The sequence below is a fragment of the Betta splendens genome, chromosome 2 (genome assembly GCF_900634795.4).
Source record: "Betta splendens chromosome 2, fBetSpl5.4, whole genome shotgun sequence".
NCBI lineage: Eukaryota > Metazoa > Chordata > Actinopteri > Anabantiformes > Osphronemidae > Betta > Betta splendens.
In genome coordinates this window covers 4,814,661-4,836,810 of record NC_040882.2, presented here as the reverse complement: position 1 = coordinate 4,836,810, position 22,150 = coordinate 4,814,661, and the positions used below count along the sequence as shown (strand labels likewise).

The following is a 22,150-nucleotide window of genomic DNA, read 5'->3' as shown; positions in this document are numbered from 1 at the left end:
TTCTACATTACCACAAACATGACGTCTGAGAAAGATTTTAATTAGTTCTTCAAATCTAGTTTAAATAGTAAACATAGAACAAGCCACCACAGTTCTTCTCCACATATGAATAAATACTACATGTGGATGAACATTATCATTTTTAAACCTAATGTGTCTTATTGACCTCTTCAGATTAATGGTTTGCAGTGTAGTCTTGTGGACAGTTGATAATTAAAAGACAGCTGTATGTATCATTATGAACATAGGATCCTTACTTAAATACAGTATTTTACAAATATGATTGTATCACTGTTTTAAATATGAGAATAAAATATTTACAAATAATATTATTTAGAATGTGAAAAAAGTTAAATTAGTAGAAGATGTAAAACAGAAACAAACCATCCATTAATTGTGATTATTGTCATTGGAGAACAGATGGAATAGAGTCAGTAAAAATCTGGTGATACAGTTCTGGACAGGACAAGACGTTGGCAACATTTCCACCTGTACTTAAAGAGGAGATTCAAAGCCGTGTCACATCACATTACAGAAGTTGTGTAAAATAAATGCATGGACCTGTAAAATTTTTGATGACTGAAGACAGCCAAAGTGGCCCGCGGCTTATTTAATCTTCTAAAAGCATTGAGTCTGGTGTATTATTATCCTATTCCACTTTCCATTTCACAGAGTTTCGAGTGGTGCCTTTGAAGCTGGTTGATGGTTCACTTTCCTGCTCAAACACGTTGCAGCAGGGATGAGGGCTTGTCAGAATCTGATTGGTACGTCCCACATATGCTGTAATGCAGTTAGAAGGTCTTCAGGGATGAGCGGTTGTTTCCAGTTGTGTTATTAATGTTACACGTCCCAACGATGCAGAAAGACATATATAAATATGGCTGTTTGATGGAGATGACAGCATTAATAATAGTCACATGGCTGTCTAGTCTGTTATGATCCAATAGATGAAAAGTTGTACCTTCCTTTCAAGAGGAACCTCCAGCATCTTGACCCCTTGTGGTTTCAAAGTAAAGTAAAGTAGCAATAAATAGTAGCATCTGCAGTCTTCCTCTTTTGCCTTAATTCCACTCAGGCCTCATGTAGTTGGGGATGCACTGACAAACCTGGTCGCTGTAGTAAAACTCACTCGGGCACAAACGTTTGGGCTTTCTGCAAGGCAACCTGTAACAACTAGAGACAGAAAGAACAGAGGCAAAGATGAGAACAAAAGACAAATAGCAGGACCATAGATGAAGATTGAAGGATTGTGTCAAAGTAGAGAAAAGAACCAATGAAAGTGCAAAAGGAGGCACAAATGGGAATGAAAAGTTATATAGGAAGAAAGATTTTTGAGGGGGAAGAAGAAAGAGGAGGAAAGGGTGAGGTTGAGAAGAGCAACAGAGGACAGATAAAACGGAAACACTGGAGATTATTCTTTGGCATGCCAACTATTCATTATTCCAATCTCCACATCCCTTTTGGATAAACCCTGATCCAAGTTGTGTTTGTGTGTGCATCAAACAATTCTCTGTCTGAGAGCATTTCTCCAGAGAGGGGTGGGGGGTGATGAGGCCAGATTCTGGGAACTCTGCTCTTCAAAATCACAGTAGGTGCATGGCCTTCTGTGCACCACCCCCTGTGTCCAGATGCAGAGAGCTGGATTGGACTTCACCGGCATAATGCATTATGTCCACCCAGCTCTCAAACTACTAGGCTAGATAGACGTGGAAACATTAGGTAACTGAATAAAAACCGTATCAATATAGAATCAGTAGCTTCTCATGGTTAAAAAGGGTTTGAATCAGAACTGCTAATCTTGGTCAGAATGAATCCTAGAATCTACTTGTCAACATGACAATGACCTGATACAAACAGATGAGACAATGCTGGAGTGACTTCAGGACAAGACTCTGTCTGTCCCTGAGTGACCCGGCTAAAGCCCATGAAACATTTTTGGAAGGAGATCACAAACATTACTGATCCAGTCTGATTCTTGGGGAGGATGTGAGAGAAAGAAAAGACAGGTGTGTCAAGTCTGTAGAAACTAAAAACACGAAGGTCTGGTTGCGGCCATAAGAGTTGACACAAACCACTGAACTAGTTGGTTTAATACTTGTTTAGTGTAAATCACTGGACAATAAATCTACAGTATAATGACTAAGTATATAATTTCCACACTGAAAGAAAATCAAACTAATACCACGTCTCAGTTGGAGTAATGCACTTTTAAGTAATTTACTAAACCCTATGATCAGCCATCACTTGTGTTAGAATTCTTTTTTGATCTTCCAAACTTGCTTATATGTCTCTGCTCCTGTCACCCAGTATGTGGCTGAGTCTGCTCAGCCCATCTGTCTGTCTGAGGAAGGCTAATCTCTCGCACACCGGCTGGGGGAACTGTGACACTTGACTGCATCATGCGCACACAGCTGAGCCCGCGGTCGGCACCCTGTGTCTAGACGAGGTCACTTCGAAACATGTGAACAGAAAAAATGTTTTTATTTGTCAAACCTGGAATGTGAGACATCCGTTAAGAGTTAGCTTACGCTAGGCTTGGTTAGACCAGTTCTCCCAGTATCAGCTACTGGTTTGGGTCGATGTGAACTTATGCATTATAAATGAAAACGCTCTATATCTACTAGAAAAGCCTTGCACTGAAATTGTAATTCCCCTCTTGTGGCCTTGGATTCCATGTTACATCATTTCCATTAGTCACTAGCATATTTTATGATCTGTCAAACATCTTTATGAGGAATGTGAGTGCATTGTAGGCAGCATCCCATCCTAGAGTTTTTGGAAACCAAACCTACAGTTTCTTGGATTTTCACATACTGGTGTTTGCCAGTTTGTACAGCTATGTTGAGTGGGTTCAATGGGGGCAGGTAGATGTCGCTACTGATGCTGGCAGAGAAAATGGCACCTTTGATTGATAATGTGATCATATTCATTAGAGAATACTTGTTGCTTACCCTTGCTTAGGTTATGGGTTTGCAGTGACTCCCAGAGACTTGCGATAAAATTCTTTGTTTGCTTGCTCGTCCTCGAAGGGAGGTCAGTGCGACGAGCCGAGAGATTCTGTTTTACTCAAGGACTCCTGAGTGATACAGATACTGGGATGCGAGTGTGGCCTTCCTATGCGCCTACCTGCAGGTGTTGGGGTTGAACTTCTTGCCTTGCAGCAGACACGACTGTGAACTTTCTCTGCATTCACACAGGCACGTTTCCGGGTTGAGGGGCTGATTTCGGGGACAGTTTGCGGCGCACACACAGCCACACAGGTCTTCATCCCACCGCTGACCTGCGGGACACCGCTTGCCCTCGCCTTGACCTTCACACTGGCATTCACCTGAAGGAGGATAAGATTACACCAGACCTTATCAGACATTGCTCTGGCACATCTGGCAGCCTTGGTGGGTTAGATATTTAGTGGTCGTGTTCCTACTTGTTAGATATTTGCATAAACTTCCCACACTCCTGTTTGTGTCTTTGCTTATTCCTTAAATTGCTTTCAGATGGACAGCTTGCTTTTTTTTTAATTAGGTCAGATTATAGGAAAGTTAGAAAAAAGTAAGTTTGACAAAACCTTTCCAGTCATAATCATTGACTGCCTCATCTAATCCCACTTTCAATAGCAATATACATTAGATAAATGCTTTTAAAAACTGGCATCTTCCTTACAGGTCTTGTGGTCCAGTTTCCAGCCTGGATCACAGCTGTCTTCTGTGAGTCCATTTCGACAAACACACTCACAGGTGGACTCCTGCAGAACCCTGTTGGGTCCACAGAGGACCAGCAGACCCGAGTCCAGTGCTTCTGGAACCCACATATAAAAGTAACGCAGAGAAAAAAGGTATTTAGTCAGGTTATCGGCAAGTTTCCAGAAACAATACAGAATAAGTTCTTATTTCTCATTCAGAAACTGGCTAAAAACAAGTCTCCTAAGAATGGATTGTCAGGTTATTGTTAGATAAAAATGAGGTGGATGGAGATGGCAGAAGCTGTAATTCACTACATGAATGTACAAGTAAAATGCCACAATGACACTTTCAGTTCTCGTCTTACAGATGAATAAACATTCCCTGAAGGGGATTCATTTCATTCACCACCCATCTTTATCATCATTTGGCTTTAGTTGTGGAATTTGGAAGATAGTTATTTACCGAAATCTTGCTCCGATTCTAAAGAGGTGTTTAAGTTGACATGTAACTCTGGTTCAGATTTCTGTTTTTCAGTTACAAGGAATAAACGGCATTAGGAGGAAACGCACATTCTAGTCTTTCCCGGATGGATGGATGAAGTATTTGGCTGTTGGAATTTGTTCCGAGGTTATTTTTACTCTCCACACCGCAGGGGGTCCCACCAAACTCTGCAGTAGGTCATTTCCACTTCCAGCAGTGAAATCACCTGGTGGTGCTTGTTTTTATAAACCTGCAGCTTTTTACCCATGAGATAAAATCTGCTCTTTGTTATGGAACACTGCTAAGGAACACTCAGCTTGGCACGCCGTACCTCCCTGGTTCCAGCCTTTATTGAGTTTATATGATTAATTGGCCCATTTGCTGAACTGTTGCTCGGATCAACATATAAACTGTTGACCTTAGAGATTTGCTTTTTTTTAATTTGAGTTTACTGGTTTGATTATAACTTTGTCCTTGTGAGTTCCTTTCGATTAGACAAAAGAAGAGTAAGATTTGGTACTGTACAACAGAGATAGATTTTGTCTTGAATCATTGACTTCTCAGATGTATATCACAGCCCTTTGAAATGGATCTATTGTAGTTATAGGCTGGTAAAGAGTGTGTATGCATACCTGTCTCTTTCTCAGAGTAGTTTATGGCATCTGTAGAGACACACAGACAGCTCACTGGATCCCACAATGACCCAGAAGCACAGGGAACGTCAGGCGGAGAACACCTACACACATACACACACACACACACACACACACACACACACACACACACACACACACACACACACACACACACATTAATGATGCATGGCTACATGAAACAATGGCTCACAGCTTTGGAAATGCACGCAGTACAAATCACTTTTGACTCACTCACAGGTGATCTGCTGCGGCCCGTCTTATGATGGAGTGGAGTGGCCTTTTGGAGAGGCATTCGCATGAAGTGTGGTTGATGAAGGTCACCATGACGCGATCCATCCTGGGTGGGGACAGTTCCATCAGCTAACAAGATGAGAAGAAGATTAGTGTGTGTGTTCACGTCTTATTTCTTTCTTGCTTCCTGGTGATTTTATTATGGTCCAGTATTACTGCTTATGCTGACGTGTAAAAGTTGATGTAACTATAACTTGTGCCTGATCCAGAATTACTTTATGTCCGTTTGCAGCCAGGAGGAGTCCCATTGCTGCCGGGTGGGTTGTTACAAACAGTAACTGGGTTCTGTTCTCTTTCCTGAGGCCTTTTTAAGGTGTAAGGGTAGAAAATACCGATGCAGCGGTGTAATGGAGAAGAATAATTAAAGGGGTTTAAAAAAAACAAAAAACAAGAAGGAAAATCCAGCTGCGTCACTTACTGTCTTGTTCACGAGTGTGTGGCTTGTATTGGCGCAGTAAAAGGCCTCGTTGGTGCAGCATCCACCGCACCGATGCAGCGCCACACAGCGAGGGACGTAGAACTGGCTGGTGGATTCTGGGTATTCTTTAGCCACTTCAACACACACCTCTCTGGGCTGGCACGACGTCCGCTGGATCTCCTCTAGTATGACTGAAAACACGAGGGCACATGGGGCTTTTGTAGCTGTTCTCCACATCCAGTGACTTATTTTAACACCACTGCTCTCAACAGTTTTTAATTCCCTCTTAAGAACGCATGTCAGTATTTACCATCTAAAGTCCCATCGACTTTGTAAAGTGCCTCCTCTCTTGGCTGACCCCACACGTTGCCAGCGTCAGCATCAGCGTAGGATAAGGGATTCGCTGAAGAGGTGGAGTAAGAAGGGAAGGAGGCTTGCAGTGACTTCTTCCTCACGCAGTGCTGAAGCAAACTGTATTCAGGATATAGAAGCTGTAGTAGCTGATCCACGTTTGTTACTGCATCCAAACTGGTTTGGTCATCTGACAACACTGGGGCCTGGAAGACAGTTAGGAAAAGGAACTTCATGCACTTTTTATATGTTGATTGTATGTTTTTATAAAAAAAAAAAAAAACTATTAGATAATCCATCATTTACAACATCAGCCTTGTTGGTTCTAGCTGGATAAACAGTGAATACCACAGCTGCCAATGTGTCGTAACATGTTGCTGTTGGCTACTGTTAGTATCTATGTCCTCTTCTCACCTGCATACTTGTGTTGTACACAAGGACCCAGGACGGTATTTATTGTTTTTATACCTTGAGTCTCTTCGTTTGTGCTTTTTGTAGCTCCTTTAATTAACAGGACTTTATGAAACACTCACCTAGCACAAAGCGATGAATACCTGCTGTGCTGCTGTGCCCTGCAGTGTGACCCACTTTATCTATGGGCTACAGTTTTTGACTGCATCATCTTACATGCTGGTTAGTTCATTGTTCAGTGTTGACATGCAGCCCGAATGTGCTTGCGTTGCTTAACTGAACAGACTGTTGACCAGTACAGAAAATGCCAACTTCTCTATGATTACTGTAAATTTCAGGCTTTACAAGAACAAGTTTATACACCGAGCCTCAGTTTACTGTACATATGGCTCCAAAGCCCATTGGTATAATGACTCATTCGCATAATGATTTTACCGTTGTCCGGATGCATGACTCTTTGCTACAGAGATCCAGTGGAGCGATGAGAGGCTAATTGAGTAATAGAAATGGCTCTGTCATTTGTGGGGACTGAGCTCTGAGCTCAGGGATTGAGGGTGCTTGCTACGTTTCCCAGGCTCAGAAAGAACAGACTGGCACAGCTGGTATTATCTAAACAGAAACCAGATCTCTACGTCGTTATCAGCCTCCATTTATCTCTTTCCTTCTCACTTGCACTCTACATCCTCCCTCGCTATGCTTGTTTCCACCCCCATCTGTCTCAACATATTCCTGACATTTCTGACCTCTCCGTTCTGTTTGTGTTTTCTGTTGTTATTTATTTCTTTTCTTATGTTCACCTGTGAAATTAAATATGAAATTCTTTACTTTTCAAAACAAGCTCACTTAAATAGAATCTCGTATTTTACAAGAATACAACTACGATCGCTGATCGGTGGAGCTGAACATCAGCGAGTCACAAGCTTGAAAGACACACTGATCAAATCTGATTAGTCATGCGTGTGTTTTGCCAGGTCATAATCTAGTCTTATCTTATGACGGCTGATGATGAAGTTAAGAGTCAGGTGATTGCCACAATGATTCCAACTCATTCGGATGAAGACAGAAACAGCTCAACCAATTTTTACAGGCAATTCATTAAGTAACCACTAAGATTTCATACTACATAGAATTTGGTTTGGACCATTGTGGTTAGACACTGAAGACACTATTTATTCCTCTGGTCGATCTCTTGGTAAAATTTAATTTAAATTTAAAGTTAGATTTTGTTATACTCAGTAAATGTTATACCTGTAGCCAGTTATTGGATGTTTGCTTGAACTTGTATGTATGGACAGTTGTGATCAAAGGTCAAGTCTTACACAATCATTATAATTTAATGGAGTAAAGTCTTATGCTGTTAATACCATTAGAACATAGATCATTAATAAGCTGCTCAAACGTTTTTATAGCCAACTTCTGTACTGTTATTTTTCATATTGGAAGTCAGTTATTATAAGGGCATTTATCTTTTATTGAAGCATTAATGATGTTGCTTTTTTTAAGCAACTCAATCGCCTGTATTAGGCTGCTGAATATTATTTCTATTAAATAATCACAGTTGTGACTATAAACTGAAAGATTGTTTCTTCTGTCTATTTCATTTGTAAGACTTTGATCTCAGCTCTGGCCTCGCGTTGTCACGCGACTTGATGTCATTGCTGTAGGAGTATGAAGTCATGTTGGACAGTTAGTGCAATGGGGTGTATTCAACATTAGATACTGCTGACACATGGCTGAAAACACCCATGCATTTGCCACTTTTGCCATCTGTTTTCCTGTATGAACTGAAATGTTGATTCCAGAGGTCTGAATTATGTAAGACCTTCCATTGCGCAGGAAATTGTGGCTGCTTCCAAAGAAGTACGTTGTCTCACCCCCAAAGGTTTCCTGGATTGCTTAACAAGTTACTGTACAAGCAATTAAAACAAATGAAGACAAACTGCATCATGGCAACGACTTGACAGCATTCAAAGGTAATTTCATAAAATTGTAGTTTGGTGAATTCATCTGGATTATTACAGCATATTTGAATATCTAAGAAGCAAATAGGAAAAAAGGAGTTTTGCTTGGTAATTACAAAACTTACAGTACTGTAGTACTGGAGTTTATGTTTTTGCTAAAGTTAACTTTCCTATTGTCTTGGACTATTTTGTATTTGGTGTACTCATACATACTAGTAGTAATGCTATATAACAAAATAACGATCATTTGCACAAATTTAAATTCAAATCTGTTTACCAGTTTATTTTCTAATCTTTGAATGGTCTGTAATGGTGTTCCACAAGGATCAGTATTAGGTCCCATCAGTTCACATTTATAGACTGCGCTGCTTGAGTTGCACGGCCTAGTACATGGACATAATCTACCATACAGTATAAACTACATTTGTGCTGTACTTTTGGTTTGTTAAAATGTGTCACTGTCAGTGTGTGGGCCTGTATAACTCATGTTGTGTGTAAATGAATCTGTTTATACAATCACACTGTGGGGATTCACCTCGGGGACAAGAAAACAAATCCCCATAAGGTAAATCAATAAATCTTGATTCAAGGGTTAGATCCGGGATAAGATAGGGATAGGCAGGTTGTGGTTATGCAGTTCTTCAGGGAATGAACACTTGTAAATAAATGTGATGATTGCTAGGTGTTATTGTTTGTTTCACACAAATGCATTTGTTCTCAGTGATTTCCTTTAGAAATACAGTTGAACTGTTATCTCTCATTTGATGTTTTGACGATGAGGACTCTGTCTATGTCACTGTACTGTACACTTCAGGTGACTATTACGCACATGGCACATGATCTGCAGCCATTTTACCTTTCCATTCATTTACAAAGGTCTTGCCGTTCTTTTATTACCTGCATGTGTTCCAACAAATAGAAGTGTGTAAAACCAATGACAGGAAGAATGGTGCCGTGATTTTTCAGGCTAAGCCTACGTCTTTATAGAGGTTAAAAAGATAGAATTCTCACCTCGGTGCCCATGTCTCCAGTTTGGTAATAGTCTGTGTAGTCTTGTCCTGAGCACAAATTGCTGATTTTAAGCATCCATAGGAGCAAAGCTTGTATCCACATAGTGAGGAGGTGGAGAGGAAAGGAGAGGAGATATCAGGGCAGAGGAAGAAGTTACTATATGTATAACTGGATGTAAAGTGACAGAAAGGAAGGAGGGGAGGGAGGTGGAGGAGTCTGAGGTGGAGAGGAGGAAAAGGAGGAGCAGGAGGGTATCACAGGATCAGCAGGTATCTCAGCAGGTCTCTCTTTCCCCCTGTCTTCATTCTATCCTGGGACGAAGTTGCTCTTCCGGCACAGGTTGTTTGAGTTTGGAAAATCAGCTGAATAAATCATGATGAGGAAATGTCCTCTTCACAGTTTCAAACACACCTTTTTCATTTCTTGACTCTTGTCTTGCTGCACGTCCATTCTTGCAGTTAATTTGATGTCAGGGATCTCAGTCACTTCTTTAAGGCTTGAATTAAATTATTTTCTTTTCCTGCTCTCCTTTTTAAGATTCTCTCATTCTCGGTGGCTCCTCAATCTCTGTCTGGTATTTCACGATGGTCAGATTTCCTCTCCAGACTTGGTTGTCCTCAGTGTCTTCTTGTCACCCTTCACATATGCAGCTCCTTGCTTCCTTTATCTCTATTTCCCCCTCTCTTCACACAGCTGTGCTCTTCCCTCCCTCCTCTGCTTCTCTCTGTGTGGCTCTCAGATTATCGTCGTCTCTTTATCTTTGTCTTCTTTTTCTTCCTCAGGAACCTTCAGGGCGAAATTCAGTCTGTCTCTCTTCTCTCTCTTTCTCTCTCTCTCTCACTTTTTTTTTACTGCTTTCTAAATCTGTCAGTTTCTCTGTCAGGCTGTCTGATCTTTCAAAAAACACCAAAGAGGGGGAAAAAAGAAGCTTCCAAATCCTGTTCTCAGATGGAGGAAGGAAAAGCAGGCGGCTTTTGAAAAAGCAGTTCAGATTTTGGTATTAGATTCTTGTCCAGACAGAGTGAATGTGCATCCTGCTCGTAGACGTCCTGCTGGAGTGAATGAGGAAAATACAAGAATGGAAGGATTGTATCTTGTGGGCGGAGTGAAAGATCTAAGAGGCATGATTCATGTGTTAAAGCAAATTATAATGACACATATCCCACATAGAAAATATTTGGCCTTACTGCACCTATTATAATTATTTTACCATCACACCCTTCTTATGTTGTTTCAGTTCCCTGGAGACTTTTATTGCTGGGATACAGTATGGAGGATTTAAAAAAAAGTAATTCCCTCAGAAGTTAAACTTACATTTGTTATCTTCATTATTCAATAGACTGGCATTAGACTTATAAAAAATGTCAGACAGTGACGAATGTGTGAGTTGTCTTACTGGAGCTCAAAGTGCTTTTTTATGAGCAGCTAATGCCTTTGATTCCTCTCTGTCTCGACTCTTTCAGCTCATCAGCTACCATGGGTCTTTTCATTATTAATCGTTATTATTTTATTGTCAAGATGAGCATGTTTGTGTCTCTGTGTGGCAAAACACACAGCACAGCCTAAAAGCAGAAATTACTGCAGCCCAAAACATTTTCTGGCTTCACTCCTTTGCACCTCATCAAACTCCATCTTTGAATTTTCTTTCCACTTCTCTTTTTTCTGTCTTCGTCTGGTTTGGTTGTTCAAGGTCCTTAAGACAAACCTTTACATACCTCCTTAACTATACTGCCCCAAGGCCGTGGGCACGTGTGTCTGTCTACCTCAGCGGAGGTGGAGGGGAAAGTAGACGGGAGGTGAGCAGTCAAAGGAGCTCACATCTTTGTCTAAACTACAATATGTGTACTTTTCTCTCCCAGGGGAAAGCAGATACCGGCAAAAGTGCAATAAATTACGGGGACAGATGGAAAGACGGGAAGGGAAGAAGACGTGGAGAGACCGGAGGCCGAGGAGGAGGAGGAGCAGGGAGAAAGAGGTGTGTCTGGGAAACGGTCGAATGAGAAAACATCCGATTTTTGGGCCAGTCACTGCCAGCCTCCTCAAGAATTAAAGACACGCACACACATGCACGCACCCAGTGGCAAGTGCCTGCTTGCAGTATGCTTTATGCCTTAAATTCTGTGCAACCAGATTGCACATTCCAGTCATTGCTTTCTCCATTTCATCATGTGAGTTCGGAGCATAGAAATAGAGACGATAGAGCAGTTTAATAGTAATGCCATGCTTAGGGAAGTCAGAACATGTCAGAAAACAGGTTTACCAGGAAACTGAATGCCTCTCAAGATGTGGTATAAAAGAAAAATCCAACATGTGCAGAGATTAGTCTGATTCAAACAATAAGAGGAATCAAATGTAAAGCTGATATTCTGTTACTATAATGTGACACCTTTATAGTGTCCCTAGAGGAGAAACCATACTGTTGTGATATCTATAATACACTTAGTTACTGAAATAGAACAACAGGCCTTGGCCTCATCACAGCCTTTGTTCCAACAACAATATTATCCTTAGATTTCATAACTCCATGGTCAATGATAAATAAAAAATGTATGTACATTCACCCTAAGTGGTTCAAAATTTTAAACTAAACCCTAAAACCAAATTATGTCTGGACTAATGTGTCCAAAAGAGAAATTGTACATAAATAAATAAACTTAGCTGCTTTAGCATTATTTTTATTTCAACCTTAAAAACACATTGAATCGTATCAGACTAATATGAATCACAAATAAACTAAACTGTGGCCTGAAACTTGAACTTGATCCCAACGCCACTAAATGTCAGTAAGGCTGCTAAGAAGCTGCTGATTCCTTCCCTCGTGTCAGAACAGGGAACACATCTAAACAGAGTGGCAGCTTTAGTGAAGGTGCCGCACCTGACCGACGCAGTGCTTCTGCTCTCCTGTCCTTTTATTGAGTGCTTGTCTGTCTCTGTCCTGACATCCTGTGCTCAGCTGCAGATAGAGTGCCCTTTGCGCCACACAGCTGCACACAGCAGAGCCTTTGTACGACGCAGGGCCGGACAGCTTCTTCTTTCTTCTGTCTGCTACTGTTCAGAGTCGTGAGTGCATCCTCTGCTACTGAGCTGCTGGTGAATGGACTGGGGGCTCTTCCTCTGTGTGCTACACTGGCAACTTTTAGCCTTGATTTCAATCATGGCCTGAAGGCACAGGAACAGGTTGCAAAGCCCTGAAGTAAGGGAGATTTCATAGCGGACGAGGGCGTCCTTGAATTTAAAAAACTACGGGTTCGAGGTGAAAAACTAAATAACAACAAACACTACTACTTATTTTGTTTACTCTTGATTTTCTCAAAGGAATAACTTTATTTTTGCCAGCATATATGTGAAAATCATTTTACATTTGGCTACAGCTAGCTTTACTTGGCATAAATACTGAAAACTGGTGAATTAGCCAGAATTACTAGAGAAAAATTCTACTTTCTGCTAACTTTAAAGCACAAAAACCATCTAAAGTTGGTTAAAGTAAAGATACCCCTCAGCAAACCTCAGTCAGGCTGCAGCATTTCCATTCCGTGAAGAACAATTACAACTGTGGTTACTGTGACGACCAAAAGACAATTTGCAACAATGGTTAATCCCTAAATGATAAATGAGGCATTCACAGCTACTTCATACATGTTCAGCCAGAGGCTCTGACCACAGACGAACGGCTTTGGATTTGGCTTCTGCTTTACATTAACACAGATTTGGCTTTTTACCCCAGAGAAATAAAATCAAATAAACTAAGAACAAAAGTAGAGTTATTTGGGATTTTCAATGTATAATAGTCCTCAAACCTCCTTTTTTAAACATTCCTCTTGGTTAATTTCTAGTCAAATGTGTTTGCATATGTCAGTAACTATGTTGTATCTGTTTGATGTCTGAAATGAAATCCTTGTGCAGTTAAACAGTCTGCAAGCACATATGGTAATTAAATGCTTTGTGGATTTAGAGTAATGATGGACTAAGTCCTAAGTTAACAAGACCTTAAATTATGTACATGCTCACACGATTCTCGAATGAAATGGTCTCAGTTTAACAGTTGTTGCTTTAATTAAAAAGTAAAATGCACCAACCGGCAGCTTTCTTTATCTGCTCCCCTTCTCCCGTCCCCTCAGAGTCCAGCGCCATAGCTCTCTTCCTACGCTCAGCCTCCACCTAGAAAGGAAACAATGAACAAAGAGAGATGTCAAATATTTCTCCTTCAGGGAAGCTAAATAATCCCAAAAGCCCCCGGTTGTTGCAATGATTTTCATAACCTTTAGGCACTGTTGGATGTAGTAACTTCCGTTAATTGCCTGGCTATTAGTCAATGTCTGTAAAAGCTCTCAGGGTAGAAAACAGTACAAAACTGAAGTGTAAAGAATATTCTCTGAATTACATGGATGGAGGAAGTGGCAGTAAATGTGTAGCTTAGCTGCATCTACATGAGGTGGACCCTGGCTTGTTTTCTCGATGCAGGCGTACCCCACTCACCTCAGGCCTGATTGATGGAGTGTACGATGATGGAATTAGGAGACTTTCTTTGCTAAAAGGCAGCAGGTTTAAGGTACTAATCCTTGCTGTGTTGCAATGAAATGCATGCAATACAGAAATACCTCAACCTGAATAATTTATCAAGCGAGGGTTTGCCCGCCTCTGAACACACTGTGGTTTGTGCAAGCTGAGATTCTGGATCTTCTCTGCACCATAGCCAGCCCAAAGAGAGAGGGACCCAGGTCTGCAGTGTGCAGGAGGTGGCGTAGTGAATGATGATATTATCTGGCGCCACCTCTTGGCAGGAAGCTGGTACAACACATGCTTCAACTTGATCTGGCCTTTAAAAGGCTCATGGTTAATTTGAAAACTTGTAACAGTGTCAGTGCCAGTAAATTCAGCTTTGTCGTGTTCTTTTTTTTCACAGGTATTGACTTCGTTAATTAGGATTTAGCCTGAGGCACAGCTTGAACTGCTACTGGTGAGGGACGGTGACAGTAACAGACACCAATTCTTCACTCTCTTCAGTTTCCCTCAGGTACATTAACGTTGCCTTCTATCGAGGAAAAGCTTTTTAACAAATACAAAAATGACAGATGCACGTTTATTAAACTAATTTGGTTTAAAATGTGTTTAAGTAACAAATTAACCTCTCTTAACTAATGCAAACACAGAAAGTCTGTCTAGGTCTGTGTTACTAAGCTTCTAGATGCATTGTACGTTGTCAAACAACAATTCTGAGTCTAAACTGTTTAATAACTACCCTTTTACTAATTAGCGTTGTTGTCAAAAGCATCAATGTTAGTGATGTGCTGCCCTCTACCGTGTTAAGGGTGATACTACAGCTGCATTTTCCATCTTAACTTAAACGGCCCTAAAATAAATCATTTACACTTTACAGTTGTAATAAATAATAATTAAATTACTGTCATGTTAATAGGCTTAATATTTATAGTACCACAATGTTTACCACTGCATAATTGTGTAGCTGCATCCAACCATTACCGGGTGCAGCAGATGATGAAAGCGAGGCACTTGTGAGTAAATTAAAATAATATCAACTCCCTAAAGAGTAGTTAATGTTAACATCACCTGCTGAGCCTGAAATGTGAAAAATAAATATGAAAAAAATGTAAAGAATGTGATTCTAACGAGTTTCAAGAATCGGATAAATATTATTGTACACACTTGTCATAACAACTGATAACAAAGTGAATAAGCATAAATATTAGATTTATGTTGTGGTAAAACTGTAAAAATACATCTTATATTTTTTACGTCTTTCTATTTGAATGAGGCAGGTTGTTGCATGTTGCTTTTAGGAAACAGTACAGTTTATGGTTTATTTGACAGACAAATGGTCATTAGAATAAGAACACATCTCACTGAGTATATTATTTTGTCAGATGGAAAAAGAAATGCACCAAAGCTACTATTTGATAATCAGAATAGACTTCACAGTGGATTTATCAGAGAGCAGCAATAACACATTTATTAGAACGTGTACAATATGACGGAATCAAACATATTATGGTGTTTGTATATTTTGATTGTACTGTATTCATACAAGTACGGAAAAGAATGGGGTTAAGGCTAAAAGAAAAATGGTTTGATGACACAAAAGTCAGTTTTTAGTGGTAACCAGGCTTAATGTGTTGTCCTCAGTAGAGAGATGTGAGTCGGCTCCACATGTGAGACATATGTAAGAAATTAAAATTTATTAATACTTTACATGTGTCTTTTACATGACCATGACATCCTGTGAGTGAGCCTGCAGAATTTTAAGTGTAAAAATGAGTTTGATAGCTTTTCTAAACCACGGATAAAACAGAGCATATATGAGAGGGTTTACAAAAGAATTTATCATCATGAGCCAAGCTAATACTCCAAAATAGGACAAGCCAGTGGACGTGTCCTCGCCTGCAAGCGTGGGATAGTAATAAGGGCAGAAACACATTAGGAACACAACTATCAGAATCCCCAGCGTCCTGGCTGCCTTCCTCTGTGACTTCTTAGCTGTTGGAGCTGCTTCCGTGTTAGTAGCAGCCGTCTGTGACTGAATTACACGCGCCTGAGACAGAGCAGCCAGAAACACCCTCATGTACAGCACAGCCATGACAGTGCAGGGTCCCACAAAGGTGACGATGAGGTCAACAGTGCCTGAGATGTAGTTGATGACCACTACACATTGCCCGTAGCAGGATCGCACTCTGTCAGGGTGCCCCATGTGCTCCATCAGAATTAAGCCGTTGTACATTACTGAAGATGTCCAGCAGAGACAGATACAGATTTTAACGTTAGTCATGGTGATCTTGGAGTACTGTTGCAGTGGATCACAGACGGTCAGATAACGAACGACCGATATGAGCACCATGTGGCCCACAGAGGAAGACGTTAGACAGTAGTAAATGTACGGGCTCAGAGCACACATGAGCCTCCCCAGCAGCCAGCATGTCTCTATGTAGCGCAGGCCTTCAACAGGCATCACCAGCAGCCCCAGCAGCAGGTCAGACACCGCCAGAGACTGCAGCAGGGTGTTGGTCGGAGTCTGGAGCTGCCGGAAGTGGGAGATGGAGAAGACGACGAGTGAGTTGAGCATCACAGTCAACAGGGAGACGGAGAAGAGCAGCGTGTAGAGCAGAGTGGTCTCAGACTGTGGTCGTAGCAGGCGTCTGCAGGAGGAGTTGAGGTTGGGGAAGCAGAGCGAGGAGCTGGTGTTGTCCATGAGGGAGTGGAGAAGCACAGATGAGGTGGAGGCAGGAGGACAAACGCTTAAGCTCCTCACCACAGTTAATTTATTGTCCTCTCACACACGCCCCCTTTTTTCAACTAGATGATGATGTAACCTCTCATTTATCGCTGTAATATACTTCTCTCCTTTATCCTTCTCTGAATGATCTGCAGATTTACTTTAACAGTAGGTTCTATTTATTAAATTTTAACCTGGTCATAATGCTTGATCTTAAATAAATACAGTTGTAATACAAAATGTATTGGTTGTATGGGATTTTTCCTGCCTTTGTAGCTTGAACCAGTCCAGTCCATATCTTATCTGAGTCTTGACTGACGTTCCCTCAGATTTATAACAAAGTGTTTGTTAAACATAATATGTGAACACTGATGAGTCAATTGTTTAAAATATAGTGTACACTTAATGTGCATGCAGGAGTTTTTCAATTGTGCTCTCTAAAACCTTTAATTAAGGAGTTTGCTATTGGCAGTAAAAAAACTCCCTCATTTTGGTTTATATTTTCCATATTTCACATTAATTTTTCCAGTTTCCAGGTTTCCAGTAAATTGTGTCTACTACTGTATATAATCTACTATTATAAGAACAGTGGGGCTTCAAGTGTCACATTTATCTAACAACTGCACAGTAATTTGAAGCGAGTGAATTCCACCTTGTGTATTTGAATATATTGTACCTGCTCTACTATGGGTTTACAGTATGAACTGATAGAGATTACTTAACTAACTAATGGTAATGGGTTGATAAATACTACATAGATGATGTTGAGAATAACATGTTTGCATTGCACCATAACATTAATTGGACCTAGGAAACAGTGTTTTGTTATTCCTCCACCTTATTCTTATTTCAGATCTTGCTAAAATGTTTTTTCAACATTTTCTTAATAATGTGTTTACACAGGCCTGGTCCAAACAGACGTCTGTGTGCAGCTGTTAGGTGGGTGAGTCAATGCCAAACAACCCAGAGCAAATACATGATAATGTAATGTTTATGTGACATTTTATGTTTCTAAGGTACAGAACATACAGTTAGTTGAACGTGAAACAAACTTGATAAAATATATATTATAAAAATGATCTACACATAGCTGACGTTCAAGCAATTATTTGTAATAGCTCTCCTGTCATTGCATGAAAGTTATGTTCAGCATGTGCTGTAAATAATTATAAACAATCAAAAATAAGAGGTTTAACACAGGTGGAAACTTGATGAGTCTGTTTCTGTTTTATGTGAGAGCTCAGTCACATTGTACTTTAAGCACCATTTACATCATACTGACATCCTGAGAGTGGGCCTGCATTATTCTGAAGGTAAAAATGAGCTTGATAGCTTTTCTAAACCAGGGATAGAACAGAGCATAAATCAGTGGATTTAAACAAGAGTTAATTAACATGATCCAAGTTATGATGGAGGTATATGACCAGCTGGTGGAGTTGTCTTCACCTATAAGTGTGGGGTAGTAGGACGGGCAGAAACACATTAGAAACACAACTACCAGAATCCCCAGAGTCCTGGCTGCCTTCCTCTGGGATCTCTTGGCTGTTGGAGCGGCTCTGACACTGGAAGCAGCGGTCTGTGACTGAATTAGACGCACCTGAGACAGAGCCACCACAAAGACTTTGACATACAGCACAATCATAACAGTACAGGGCACAACAAAGGTGATAAAAAGGTCAGCTGTTCCTGGAATGTGGTTAATGACAACGATACACTCCCCATGGCAGGAGCTGAATCTGTAAGGCTGCTGTAAATGTTCCATTAGGACTAGTCCATTGTAGACGTTTGCAGAGGTCCAGCAAATACAGATACATATATTAACATTAGTCATGGTGATCTTCAGGGTGTTCTGAAGTGGGTCACAGATAGTCAGATAACGAATGACGGATATGAGCACCATGTGGCCCAAAGAGGTTGAGATCAGACTGTATAAAATGTACGGGCTCAGAGCACACATGAGCCTCCCCAGCAGCCAGCATGTCTCTATGTAGCGCAGGCCTTCAACAGGCATCACCAGCAGCCCCAGCAGCAGGTCAGACACCGCCAGAGACTGCAGCAGGGTGTTGGTCGGAGTCTGGAGCTGCCGGAAGTGGGAGATGGAGAAGACGACGAGTGAGTTGAGCATCACAGTCAACAGGGAGACGGAGAAGAGCAGCGTGTAGAGCAGAGTGGTCTCAGACTGTGGTCGTAGCAGGCGTCTGCAGGAGGAGTTGAGGTTGGGGAAGCAGAGCGAGGATCCACTGGTGCCGTTCATCAGGAAGATAAAAAGTACACATGAGCTGGAGACGCAAAGGCGAGTGATTAGGCTCCTTAGCAGACAACAGATTTATCATCGGCTCACACCACCCTCCCTCCCGCTTTTCTAAGAAGAAATGATGCAATTTCTCTTCCTCATCATCCTCATTTACTTCATCAACTGCTCTTTATTCAGAACCTTTAATTATCTTTTAGATATACAGTATCTCTTCTTAAATAAACATTTCTGGATCAATAATACAGTAAGCCGATGAACAGCAACTTTACATTGTCAGGTCATCACAAAATATTTACCTACTTTAGATTCCTGTTAAGCAAAAATGCACTTGACCTATAGGGAGTCTCCACTTGCTGAGCATGGAGCTTCAGACAGTGTGTACCTATTCTTGATCAATAAATGGGTCCAGGATCCTTTACACAGACCACTGCATACCTTCTACATCAGCTCTGACACTTGGACTGGACTTCGCCTCTCTGGCTGGATGCATAAGCTGTTTGATTGGTGACATTCACAGCACGGCTCTGCAATCATAATTGACACAGAACAAGACAAGATTCTCCTCTTAAAAGATTCTTCCACCACAAGTGCACCTAATGTAGGAAAGCGTCCAGTTCCTCAGCAGCTTTCCACATCTTCACATGCCAACTGCTTGTTTTGCCCGTGTCCTGCTTTGATGCTGCTTTTCTCTACTCAGGGCTTACAGTTTGTTGCCGCTAGCTGCATTTTAACATTTAGCCTCTTCTCAGTCTTCTTTACTTGATCCACAACAGAGCCTGGTTACTCATCCTTATAGATGTGCGCTCAAAAGGCAACACCACAAAACCATCATTGACCATGGACCCAGGTTCAAAAGGTTCTACCAGCTGGTGAGCATCTCTGTGAAACATCTAGTTTTTTACCTCAAGACCAATGAACGGGAGTTCGTGACAGGTCTTACAGTACGTCTGCCATCAGAAGCGTCTACGTGAGCCATCACTCTGACCCCCTCCAAGTTGTTTATGGTGATTTAGCACAGAAGGTGAAGGCCTACCTGGATTGGAATTTATTAGGTGGCTTCAGTCTTTCTCCTTCCACATCACAAAGGCCAGTCAATAGATTTGCTCTAGATATTGCTATTATGTCTAATATTTTTTGTCTAAGTCCACTTGTGCTTAGTTCCAGACTTCTTCCCCTTATTCACCATATTATTTATGCTTCTACTGTAGGTCAGGGGTAACATTTTGTACATATTTAAACGGAAAGCCTACATTTTCTATTTTCAATTAAATGATTTAAAGCAAAATAGTTGTATTGAGTTATTTGTGCTGATTTTGTTTAGTCACACATTTAATGCACAAGGGCTTAAAAGACGAGCTTGACATAAATGTTTATTTTTAGTTTTGTATTAATAGATTTAGTAATTTTATTTCATGTTTTATTCTAAAAAGGGCTTCTATTTTAATTATGAGTGAAATAATGGGTCTGTTTCAATTATGATGATATGTGATGGAAGCGTCACACCAGTGATGTATACTACATTATTTCACCTGTAGTCATTCATGTCAGATATTTTTTTTTACAGATTTCTGTCAATTTATTGTGCTGTGAAATCACACTTTTTTGTAATTCACATTTTGAATTTTAAACCAAACTTTTTGGCATTTTCACATAATTAATCTAGATGTAAAACATTTATTTTGCAGCGATACCACACTGTTAAAAAATAATAATATTTTTGACCGGGAAGAAAAGTGGAAACATTTAAATTCTGAATATTGTAATAGCAATCTGAACAATCCTAATTACACACAAAACAGAAATGTTGAAGACATATTTAAACAATAGAATCTTTTGAAATATTCATATGCCTCTATAAATCTTGTAGTTTTATCTTCAAGACAATGTGGTTAAAATAAAACTGAATAAATGGATACCCACACAGTTATTTATATTTGCCTTTACCTTTGCAATTTTTAAAAGTAATGTTTTATCTCCAGACACAAATTACATTCAACAGTGTTTTGCTGTCACAAATATGGGAAATGCGTGTTTACATGACTCCATGGCAAAAGAAAAAACTGTGAGGACATGATGCTATGGAACAGATCAAAAGTGAAACACCTAAAAAGGACCAGTCCCTCATACATCCAGGTGTTTACATGACCGTGACGTCCCTGGAGTGAGCCTGTAATATTCTGAGCATGAAGATGACTTTGACGGCTTTTCTAAACCAGGGGTAAAACAGAGCGTATATGAGGGGGTTCAGGCAGGAGTTTAACAGCATTATCCAGGATAATATGGAATAGCAGTACATGCTTATAGGACTCTCCACACCTGCAAGAGTGGGATAGAAAAATGGGCAGAAACACATGAGAAACACAACTACCAGAATCCCCAGAGTCCTGGCTGCCTTCCTCTGTGATGTTCTAGCGGTTGAAGCGGCTTCGACATTAGTAGAAACACTCTGTGACTGAATGACACGAACCTGCGTAACTGCTACAACAAACACTTTCATGTACAGCACCACCATGACAGTACAGGGTGCAACAAAGCTCACAAAGAGGTCAATGGTTCCCGGGATGTAGCTGACGACCACCACACACTCCCCATGGCAGGAGCTGAATTTGTCAGGGTTCCCCATGTGCTCCATTAGAATTAAGCCATTGTATAGAAGTGAAGAGGCCCAGCAGACAAAGATACAGATATTGACATTAGTCATGGTGATCTTGGAGCAGTGTTGCAGTGGGTCACAGATAGTCAGGTAACGGACAATGGATATGAGCACCATGTGGCCCAAGGAGGTTGAGATGAGACAGTAAAAAAGATACGGACTCATAGCACACATCAGCCTCCCCAGCAGCCAGCATGTTTCTATGTGATGCAGGCCTTCAACAGGCATCACCAGCAGCCCCACTAGCAGGTCACACACCGCCAGAGACAGCAACAGGTTGTTGGTTGGAGTCTGGAGCTGCCGAAAGTGGGAGATGGAGAAGATGACAATCAAATTGAGAGTAACAGTGATCAGAGAGACGAAGGCAACCAGGGTGTAGAGCAGATTGGTCTCAGACTGTGGTCGCAGCAGGCGTCTGCAGGAAGAGTTGAGGTTAGGGAAGCAGAGCGAGGAGCCGGCAGTGGCTTCCATCAGGGAGTTGGAGACAAAAAGGCCAATGAATAAACCCCCCGACAGACAGGCTATTTATGTTTTTCTGAAGACACCCTCCCATATTCCCAACACCCCAAAGAGATGATGTAACCCTGTTCTTTACCAGTGTCATGAACTTCATTAGACGCGCCTTCTGTTTTTTTTCCTCTGTTATCTTGATTTTCATGCGTTTATAATTTTCACATTACAAGACTCATAGTCTGTTAAAACCTTAAACTACTGTCTGTGTTGTTTCTGTGGCTCTTTATTCCCTCCTGCAGGAAGGTG

The 22,150-nt window shown here is 40.9% G+C and overlaps 4 protein-coding genes and 1 long non-coding RNA gene across 8 annotated transcripts; 1 reads left to right on the top strand and 4 right to left on the bottom strand.

Annotated features, from left to right (window-relative positions):
* Window positions 1-19: 19 nt before the first annotated feature.
* LOC114870700 (vascular endothelial growth factor C-like) lies at window positions 20-10,303 on the bottom strand. Of its 4 annotated transcripts, none has more exons than XR_005896761.2 (9): window positions 9,260-10,303; window positions 5,836-6,082; window positions 5,526-5,716; window positions 5,052-5,176; window positions 4,793-4,896; window positions 3,661-3,795; window positions 3,127-3,328; window positions 962-1,173; window positions 20-881 (listed from the first exon to the last, which is right to left on the bottom strand). XR_005896761.2 is itself a non-coding variant. In XM_055502359.1 (9 exons), the coding sequence occupies exons 2-9, from the start codon at window positions 9,332-9,334 to the stop codon at window positions 1,062-1,064; spliced, it is 1,191 nt and encodes a 396-aa protein (XP_055358334.1). In that variant the 5' UTR covers window positions 9,335-9,348; window positions 9,671-10,303; the 3' UTR covers window positions 20-1,061. The 4 variants fall into 4 exon arrangements, 3 of the variants coding, with proteins under 3 accessions (XP_055358334.1, XP_029031544.1, XP_029031527.1); XM_055502359.1 differs by having other exon boundaries at window positions 20-1,173; window positions 9,260-9,348; window positions 9,671-10,303; XM_029175711.3 differs by having other exon boundaries at window positions 20-1,173; window positions 9,260-9,306; window positions 9,671-10,303.
* LOC129603007 (uncharacterized) lies at window positions 3,255-5,526 on the top strand. The gene is made up of 5 exons (XR_008692543.1): window positions 3,255-3,392; window positions 3,663-3,832; window positions 4,200-4,353; window positions 5,054-5,203; window positions 5,340-5,526. It is a non-coding gene; the product is annotated as an uncharacterized LOC129603007 (long non-coding RNA).
* Window positions 10,304-15,476: 5,173 nt separating the features above from the next.
* On the bottom strand, window positions 15,477-16,460 carry LOC114870719 (trace amine-associated receptor 13c-like). Its single transcript, XM_029175739.1, has one exon. The coding sequence runs from the start codon at window positions 16,458-16,460 to the stop codon at window positions 15,477-15,479; it is 984 nt and encodes a 327-aa protein (XP_029031572.1).
* Window positions 16,461-17,625: 1,165 nt separating this feature from the next.
* LOC114870716 (trace amine-associated receptor 13c-like) lies at window positions 17,626-18,738 on the bottom strand. Its single transcript, XM_029175725.1, has one exon. It carries the CDS (start codon window positions 18,736-18,738, stop codon window positions 17,752-17,754), a length of 987 nt encoding a protein of 328 aa, XP_029031558.1. The 3' UTR covers window positions 17,626-17,751.
* Window positions 18,739-20,798: 2,060 nt separating this feature from the next.
* LOC114849905 (trace amine-associated receptor 13c-like) lies at window positions 20,799-21,909 on the bottom strand. Its single transcript, XM_029141724.2, has one exon. It carries the CDS (start codon window positions 21,860-21,862, stop codon window positions 20,876-20,878), a length of 987 nt encoding a protein of 328 aa, XP_028997557.1. The 5' UTR covers window positions 21,863-21,909; the 3' UTR covers window positions 20,799-20,875.
* Between the last annotated feature and the right edge of the window lie 241 nt (window positions 21,910-22,150).

Coding starts and splice junctions, on each gene's coding strand:
- LOC114870700 (XM_029175694.3), bottom strand. CDS start 9,361: ATGTGGATACAAGCTTTGCTCCTATGGATGCTTAAAATCAGCAATTTG. Junction 4,897..5,051: donor CGGGCCGCAGCAGATCACCT/GTGAGTGAGTCA, acceptor GTATGTGTGTAG/GTGTTCTCCGCCTGACGTTC. Junction 3,329..3,660: donor GAAACTGGACCACAAGACCT/GTAAGGAAGATG, acceptor ATCCTCCTTCAG/GTGAATGCCAGTGTGAAGGT.
- LOC114870719 (XM_029175739.1), bottom strand. CDS start 16,460: ATGGACAACACCAGCTCCTCGCTCTGCTTCCCCAACCTCAACTCCTCC.
- LOC114870716 (XM_029175725.1), bottom strand. CDS start 18,738: ATGAACGGCACCAGTGGATCCTCGCTCTGCTTCCCCAACCTCAACTCC.
- LOC114849905 (XM_029141724.2), bottom strand. CDS start 21,862: ATGGAAGCCACTGCCGGCTCCTCGCTCTGCTTCCCTAACCTCAACTCT.